The sequence below is a fragment of the Gavialis gangeticus genome, unplaced genomic scaffold, assembly GCF_001723915.1.
Source record: "Gavialis gangeticus isolate Ggan-Ray unplaced genomic scaffold, GavGan_comp1, whole genome shotgun sequence".
NCBI classification, from domain to species: domain Eukaryota; kingdom Metazoa; phylum Chordata; order Crocodylia; family Gavialidae; genus Gavialis; species Gavialis gangeticus.
The window spans coordinates 44557608-44566589 of NW_017728992.1; the positions used below are offsets into that span (position 1 = coordinate 44557608).

At 43.0% G+C, this 8982-nt stretch overlaps 1 protein-coding gene across 3 annotated transcripts in view; it reads left to right on the plus strand.

Annotated features, from left to right (window-relative positions):
• Positions 1-4520, plus strand: part of LOC109300944 (serpin B6-like) — a 31200-nt gene extending 26680 nt beyond the window's left edge. For all 3 annotated transcript variants that reach the window (XM_019521850.1, XM_019521835.1, XM_019521842.1), the window contains 2 exons: positions 1988-2155; positions 3166-4520. In XM_019521850.1, the coding sequence (XP_019377395.1) occupies positions 1988-2155; positions 3166-3570 (573 nt within the window). In that variant the 3' untranslated portion in view covers positions 3571-4520. The remainder of the gene's footprint in view (positions 1-1987; positions 2156-3165) is intronic.
• Positions 4521-8982: the final 4462 nt, after the last annotated feature.

The following is an 8982-nucleotide window of genomic DNA, read 5'->3' on the forward strand; positions in this document are numbered from 1 at the left end:
TGATGCCAAGATAAACACGGGCCAGCAGTGTGGGGATGCAGTCGGGAAGGCCAACCGCACCTTGTCATGCATCCACAGATGCATCTCAAGCAGATCCAAGGAGATCCAAGGCACTGGTCAGGCTACAGCTGGAGTACTGCATCCAGTTCTGGGCGCCGCACTTCAAGAGGGATGTGGACAACATGGAGAGGGTCCAGAGGAGGGCCACTCGGATGATCGGTGGCAGCAGGGCAGGCCCTACAAGGAGAGGCTATGGGACCTGAACCTGTTCAGCCTCCAGAAGAGAAGGCTGAGGGGGGATCTAGTGGCCTGTTACAAACTAGTCAGAGGGGGCCAGCAGGCATTGGGGGAGTCCCTGTTCCCCCGAGCACTACCAGGAGTGACCAGGAATAACGGTCACAAGCTGGCAGAGGATAGATTCAGGCTAGATATCAGGAGGTGCTACTCCACGGTCAGGGCGGCTAGGATCTGGAACCAACTTCGAAGCGAAGTGGTGCTGGCTCCCACCCTGGGGGTCTTTAAGACAAGACTAGACAAAAACCTTGCTGGGGTCATTTGACCCCAGTACTTTTTCCTGCCAAGGCAGGGGGTCGGACTCGATGATCTGCTCAGGTCCCATCTGACCCTACTAACTGTGAAACTGACAGACATTATTTTCCCCTCAGGCCAGGTAGCAGAGAGCTGATCAGGTCCCTAGTTCTGGGGTAGTCCATGGGGGAGGTCACCACAGGAGCCACAGAGCCAAGAAACAATCCATGGAGTGAACTGGCAGGAGACCCTTTCTGTTGGAATTACACCTGTTTCATTGGAAACTGGTCAAAACAAACAGAAAAACACTTTTGATTCCACAAATGTGTATTTTCCAACAAAACAAAATACAATCTTAAATACAAAATACAATTCAGAAGATTCCTGTGTGACCACTCTTTCTCTTTTTCCATGTCCCTTCAAAAAAACTAGGAAAAATTGGATATTGAGCCCTAAAACTAGGGCAGTTTGGATTCAGGGTGTTGGTTCTGTATGTCATATGGAATCTGAATGTTGAACTGCAGTTCAGTTCTGCTTTTTCAATAAGGGCCTGGCATTATTTAAACTAAACAGTTTCTGTTCAGTTTAACTAAAAATATTTTGCTTGACATGGAATTGTAGGCTGAAGACAGTATGGTGAGTCTTGGATTGAATTTCTCTTTCTATAGAGTATCGTCTTTGTTTTTAGTTTCGCTTGTTTGGTGTATTTAACTTTTTAGGTCTTTTCCTTGCTTTTGATTCAAGAACCAGGTTATATTGGGAGAAAGGTGGGATTTTTTTTATTTGTTTGGGTTTTTTTCTAAAATTGAGCCTGAAAACATGGAGGGGACTTATATGCAGAGGTGACTTCTTATTGAAATAGCATGCTAATATTAGCTTATGCACCATAGGAAAATGACAGGAAGTAGTAAAAAATAAAATAGGTAAGTGAAGGGAAACGTGATTGTATTTGGCATTAATAGCCTCAAAACTTGAATTTAGTTGTTCTTATAACATTAAACATGACACACATTTTAGACAGTGCGTCTGTATTTCTGAGACATCAGGGCTTAAATAAGAGATGGCTAAACATAAGACATTCCCTGTCTATTTCAAGCAAGTACTAAAACAGGTCAATAAAATTGATTTATTTGTCAAGAATAAACAGCATGGGGACACAGAAGAATGCACATTTGCCTAAATGCAGATTCCACAGAAAGATTTCATATAATCCCATTCTTAATTCATAAAAGTAATGGTTTCCCCCTCCCCTTTTCAAAAGGTCAGAACAATGACCGTTTCCGTACATTGGAAAATGGTCCAATTCAAAAGGTCAGAACAATGACCATTTCCCTACATTGTCTAGTCTGTTTATTTGAAATCAGACTGGACAAATATCTCAACTGATGTCCCACTTTTCCTTATCGAGTACCAATACATTAGCTTTGTATTACTTATTGACATACTTATATATTTGTAGAATGAGAGCAAACCAGTGCAGATGATGTTCAGGAAAGCTAAATTCAACATGACATACATACAAGACTTCCAAACCAAAATCCTGGAGCTCCCTTATATCGATAATGAGCTGAGTATGATCATTTTGCTTCCTGATAACATTGAAGATGAAACCACTGGCTTGGAAAAGGTAAGGCATTTTTAGCATATGCAAACACATCTTGAATATCTTGCTAGGGAAGTGATTTTGGTTAAGTCCTATTGAAACCTCATAATTCAAATCTTAGTCTCCTGAATCACCAGGTTTAGCAAAGGAGGCAGTGGGATATGATCTTTGTGCTTAGCAATGGAAATACCTTGTGTCCCAGTTGAATAAGTCTCAGTCTACATGATGTACAGAGTTCCTGAAGAGAGAGAGAGAGAGACACCTTGACAAGAGGGCCATGTGGATTCAGGCTAAAGACAGAACATAGCAAGCAGTTTTTCAAAGGGGTTTGTGGAGTAACTGCTGTGTTCACAGAAAAACAATGTTTGACACACCTTCCTTTCTAAAACTGTTGCAGGTTTAGGAAGGTGCCCCCATGGTACCAAATAGTCTGTCTGAAGGCTGCTTCATATGACAGTCTTAAAGATACTCTCCATTCCAGAGATACATGCCACACTATGATAAGGTTGCCAAACAATGATTAAATAGGGTAGGACTGACATTCGCAACCTCTGCTACATGTTAAGTCAGTGGAGTCTTGTCATTAACATGATGCCAGGATGATCATTTTTTTGGTTAAGGCAGTGGCCTGTGATTTAGGAGGTCTGGGTTTGATTCCTAGCTTTACCATAGACTTTAACCAAGTGTTGGCCCATCTGTGTCTGAAGTTTTCCATATATAAAATGGGACTATTCTCATAAACACCAATAAGGTAGCACGGGTAAGGGTCAGGGACTGTTATTTAGTATGGATGTGTACCATGAAAACCACAAAGAGGCCTTAATTGCACCTGGACTATCTAAAAACAAACATGAATCTTTGCTAAGCATTACTTCTGGCTTTGTAATTCAGCAGCAACATTTAACTGCAGCCCTGGGGAAGATGCTCATCTCTCCTGTGCAGGTGCGTGAACAGTGGTCACTGTTCACTTCATTTAGTACTCACGGTGTTTCACCCATCTGGGTTTTGTTTTGTTGTTTTTTTCCTCTCCTTAGCTGGAAAGAGAACTTAGCTATGAGAAACTTATGGACTGGATAAATCCAGAAATGATGGACTATGCTGAAGTGGAAGTTTCTTTACCCAGATTTAAACTAGAGGAGAATTATGACCTGAAGACTTTGCTGAGCAGCATGGGAATGCCTGATGCGTTTGACCCAAACAAGGCGGACTTATCTGGAATGGCAAGCAACAAAAACCTATATCTGTCGCATGTGGTTCACAAGTCCTTTGTAGAAGTGAACGAAGAAGGCACTGAAGCAGCAGCTGCTACTGCAGCTGTGGTCATGATGCGGTGCGCAATGATTGTACCCAAGTTCACTGCGGATCATCCTTTCCTCTTCCTTATCCGCCACAATAAAACTGCCAACATTCTGTTCTTTGGCAGATTTTGCTCCCCATAACAGAGAAATGCAACAGGTACCCCAGTAAAATTATTGCTGCTACTATTTAAGGTCTGTTTTGGGCATGTGCAGCAAGATTCAAATTCATAATGAGCTTTAACTACATAATGCCTCCTCTCTGTGCTTTGACCACTTTCTACAGCATTCTATGCAAATACAATCATAGCTTTAACTAACAGGTTCTCTTGGGGGACTTTTCATGGCTTTCTGGAAGATGCATTTCTTTTTTTTTTATCTGTGTGTCTAAGTTCTGAGTACTTTCACCTTTAGCAATATTTGAGTTAGCCAGAATTTCCTTGCCCAGTGCTCGCTTCCTTTTTCATAAGAAATTACACTTTCACCAAGATGGTTCTCATCCATGGGATTGCTAAACAGCAAGTGACTTATAAAATCTAAGACACAGAAAAAAGATTGTTTGCTTGATTTTTTTGATTGACCTCCAACTGTTCTTTGCGCTCTTCCCTTCCAGAGTAACTGCTGCATGTTGAATTTTGTCCCCAAAGAACAAAAGGAACTTTGGCAACTAAATAACAGATTTTTATTAAATGAACAGTTGTGTCTGCACTTGGGAATGGCTGAGCATTGACTGGGGGCAACATCCTGACTCCACTGATATCAATTCTAGAATTCCTTATAAAAGTCAGTGGAGGCAGGATTTCATCCTAAGTTTGTGTACCATGTATTGATCTAATTTGTTTTCTTGAATTATCATAAAGTTACTTAATATTTAATATTTGAAAAAACCTTACAAAATATGTTATCAGGTATTATATCACAAGCGCTTTGATATTTGTATCTTTAATATGACAAAGCAGAAAGACAAAAATATTTAATTAAGCAGTTTGTAAGACTGATACTACCGAAGTCTGCAGTTGAAGTGTCCTTACTAATCCATCAGTTTGTGCTGTTTATATTCCTTGAACCAAAAATAAAGAACTGATACAAAATGATGTGGCATTGTTGCTTCTCTTTAACTAATAAGTTGTGCAGCTTTTCATCTACAGTGTGACCTAACCAGATAAATATTATATATTCCCCAAACAGCATTGCACCCACTCTCCCTTTGGGAAAGCAAAACTGAAAATGGTAGTAGCAGGAGAGGGACACAGTATAACTGCTGGGATAGGCAAGTCCCTTATGATTATGAGCCAAACAGATTATATTCTGCATGCAAGAACCAGAGTAGTCAATAGAGCTGTATGAAGCTTCAGTCACTGATTTGATTCGTCCCAATTCGGTGGCTGAATCTCTGAATCCAAATCAAATCAGGAGATCCTTTAATTTCTTTGAATCAATTTGGAAAGATTCGGTGATTCAGACATAGACACAGCTTTAAATGTTTTTTCTACATACCTCAAAATACCAGGTGGCTCTTGAATGCTGTGATGCTGGGGCAGATGGAGTGTCCCATAAGAGCACGGGAGTGGGGGGCGCGGGTCCCCAGCATGCTTGGCAGTAGACCCAGAAGTGGAAACACTTCTGGTCCACTTCCAGGTCCACTGGGAATTGCACTGGGGGGGCCCCCACAACCCTGGGCTCAGTGACTGGTGCCTCCTGGATCTGTGGGGGTCACCTGGGGTCCCCCCCATGGCCAATCACTGTTTAAAGAAAAAATGTTTAAAGTTGTGTCTATGGCCAAATCGCTGATTCTCTGAATTAGCATCAAATCTTCAGATTTGGATTCAGCTGAATTGAGTCGGGATGGAGATCCGAATCAATAATCAAATCACCCTCCCCAATTTGGGCCGAATCCAAATGGAATACAGCCCATTTCGTGCACCCCCAGTAGTCGAGAGGACTTTGTTAGCTAGTATTCATTTCAGTTGTGTGGCTTCATTGGGTGTGCTATAGCCATTGAACTTGACTAGCACCCAGTAAGTGCCAGGGAAAATCTAAGCCTTGACAGAAGTCTGGGTGGAGAGAAGGGGTGGCTGGGAGCCTGTATTGTAAGCTTGTAGCTACAAGCTGTATGTTTAAAGGGTTTTATTTTGCAAAAATGTTATTGGAGTAAAACAAAAAATTCAGATGATGCCCAAATTGGCTTTGATGCCAATCTTCATGCAAATTCTTGTTGGGAAGGGAGAGTGTTAGAGGAAAAAAAATAAAGGTTTGGTGCTTTAAAATTAGAGGGGAAAAGGTTAAGTACAAATGGGTAATAGAGGAAGGGTTGGGGGAAACAACAGGATGAAATGAGGATGGCAGGTGGAGTGGGGCTGAGAGATGAATGGGCACTTATAGGCTCAAAAATCACTTCCTACTTGGCCAGGGAAGGTGTAATAGCCATTTTGAAGAAAGGGGTGACTAGGTATACCAGGAACATGGCTTGGAGATGTACAAGGGGCAGGGAGCCCAGTTAAGGGTGCAAGAAGCAATTTTCTGTGTAGTTTAAGCTACATCATTTTAAGAAGTGAGAGGCCTGATAAGTGCTTCTGTATATGCATTCCAGGAAGCAAGAGGCACCAAGCATTGGCTTCTAAAATTGTCCTAGCTTGATGGAATGTATAAGGTGAGCCAGAAATGGGACTAAATGCCATGATTTCTCTCCTCTGCCCTTTCCCCCTTTCCTCCCCCCAGCACTGCCCCTGCCATCATCCTTCCAGGAGCTGCATGCTATCAATTTGGTTAGGCTGGCTCCATGGGGCTCCTGCCACTGCAGCTGGGAGCATATGCCATCAAGCCAGAGTGGGCCGGGCTGGCTCCGTGCCTTCACGTGGGGCTCCCAGCACGGCAAGCAAGGATCTCCCCTCCCCACCCACTAGCTGTCCAGTTGTGCGCCATTGCACTCTGTGCCTCCACATGAGGCTCCCAGTTGGAGTGCTGGGAGCCCCATGGAGGTGGAGGCACAGGGCCTGCCCACTCCAATGGTGCACAACTTCTGAAAGCCCACCTCCCACTGGCTTTCCAGGGGAGGGGGGGGCAGCTGTGGGCCTGTAATAATTGTTTTTTGGAGGGGTCCCGTGGGCCACATAGAATGGTCTGGTGGGCCATAATTTGCCCACCTCTGGTATACAGCCTACAAAATGTACAAAGGAAGGGTAACTGGGTTGTGTTAGGTAAGCATAGTAAGAAGGCATGTATTTATTAGTCCCAGGATAGAAGGCCTTTCTCATTTTTGGTTTTTTTTTTTTTTTCTTTTTTTCAAATGAAAATGTTCCTTGCTGTCCCTTCCACACAATTTCTGTTATTTAAAAAAATTAAATAACTATCTTAGTTTCTAGTACATTCCTGATGCCAGCTGTCCTATTACCAGCAGTTAATCTGGACTTCTCCACCTGTTCTGCCTTTCTATTCTGGGCTGAAGAAAATATTGCATCAAGAACTCTTCAACAGCTGTGCAAACTGCAAAGTCCTTGAAACTTATATCAGCTGGTACTAAAAAGTTACTGTTTTTAAATATTCATTGGACTAGGTCTGTTCTCTCACTGGAGACAACTAGCATTATACAGACTAAAGAGCAACGAGGTGTTTTTAAATTTAACATAATATTAGCACTCTAAGATGTCCAAACAGCTACATGTGATTTGCAAGATAAATCCAGCGATTTTTAAATAGAAACTCATAATGTCAAAAATATTCTGACCTGTTGTGGTCTTTCTGAGGTTTTTTGCAACAGAAAAATTGTTCTGTTTATTTTTCCATAGTTCAGTTAAAAAAACCTAAGAGTTGGCATTTGAGTCTGAGAGGTCAAGAACCACTGCTATAGAGGCATGCTTGTTTTTGTGTGTGCTCACACTCTGTAGCCCAGTGAATTGCTGATTGTGCTATGCAAAGCTGAACAGCCTCAATAGGAAGGAACTTACTCTTTGCTTCATCCCTTCTTTTCAGAATATCCTATATCTGGTGGTTGGGTTGGGTGCTCTCCTAGGAGGTGGGGGTTGTAAATCTTCAGGCAGAAAAGGACATTGAATGCAAGAGACCTATATCCTGGGTGACTGTTCTAGCTATTGGATATAAAACAAACATGCAAAAAAACATCCAGAGGGTGAGGGCAGACAGCAGCACCTCTGCCAAAAGTGCTTTTTATGTGGCAATTTTTGAGGCAGCTAATTGATGCAGTATATGCAAAACCTAAGTCACACTCAGAGAGTCTAACTGACTTTTGGGGTGTCTATATATATAAAGCATATTTCATGTTCTAGATCAAATTAGCCAAATCAATTCTAAATCATATTGATCGAGCAGAACTCAATCATTCCAAAAAACACATCAATTGAGCAGGCAGAACTCAATCACTTTACACACCATATGGCACTACAACCAGTGAGCATCCTCCATCCCAGACCTATCAACCTGGCACTTCAGATCCTCCCAACTCCATTGGCAGGCATCCCACATGCAGGCCCAGGCCGGGAGGTCTTTGGGTTCGGATGCCCCCAGATACTACGTGTCAGGTATCCAGGTTGTAGCTGTATTGGTCTAGAGGTAAAAGGAATCAGAACTCGTGGTAGAGGTGATATCTTTTATTAGCCCAACTAGATATTTGCAAAAAAAAGGTCTTTATTTGCAAGCTTAAAAGCTTGTTCTACACACACACACACACACATATACACAGACAGATATACGTGTGTGTGTATACACACACACACACACACGTATACACAGACAGATATACGTGTGTGTGTATACACACGTGTATATACATATATATCATTTGCAAATATCTGGTTGGTCTAGCAAAAGATATCACCTCTGCCACGAGTTCTGATCCCAGATTGAATTTTATTTGTAGATGTTAAGAGTTATGAATCCCAAAAGATGACAAAGCCAGTGGGGAAGCAGGCAAGCATCCTCCATCCCAGACTCTTTAGTCTCCACTTGAGATACTCCCTACTTTTGTTCTTAGCCCACAAGAGATGGAGAAACAGATTTGGGGGTTTACTGCCAGCACTTTCTCCTGACTGCGCGTCTTGAAATGAAGAAATGCTTCAACTTTCATGACCTGCTTCTCACTCACTGCCCAGTTATAATGAGCGATAGACGGTCACTAAAGCAACTTGTTTGCATGCTTCTTTGCACGCATATTTGCACGCGCAGGCGGGCCAGGTTCTCCGGGTAGACGTGATCTCTCCGATTAGACCAACTGAGTAGTTGTGGGGGGTGCGCAGAAAAGCTCTTTGCAAGCTTTTGAGCAAACACCCTTCTTCAGACCTAGGGAGGCTCCCCTGCTGTTCCGACATCTCCCAGGAAATCTTTGCATTCATCATTTTTCAGCACAGCTATCAGATATGATGAGGGCAATGCTGAAATGCATAGATCATGCTGAGCTTCCACTAGATCACTTCGTGTTTCAGGCCCTGGCAAAGGGGCTGGCAGGCTTCGTAATTCTCCAGCGCTTTCCGCACTGGCCAGGCTCCCCCCAGCCCTGGGGGACGAGCAGATGCAGAGGCCCGCCCCGCCCCGCCCCGCCCGCCC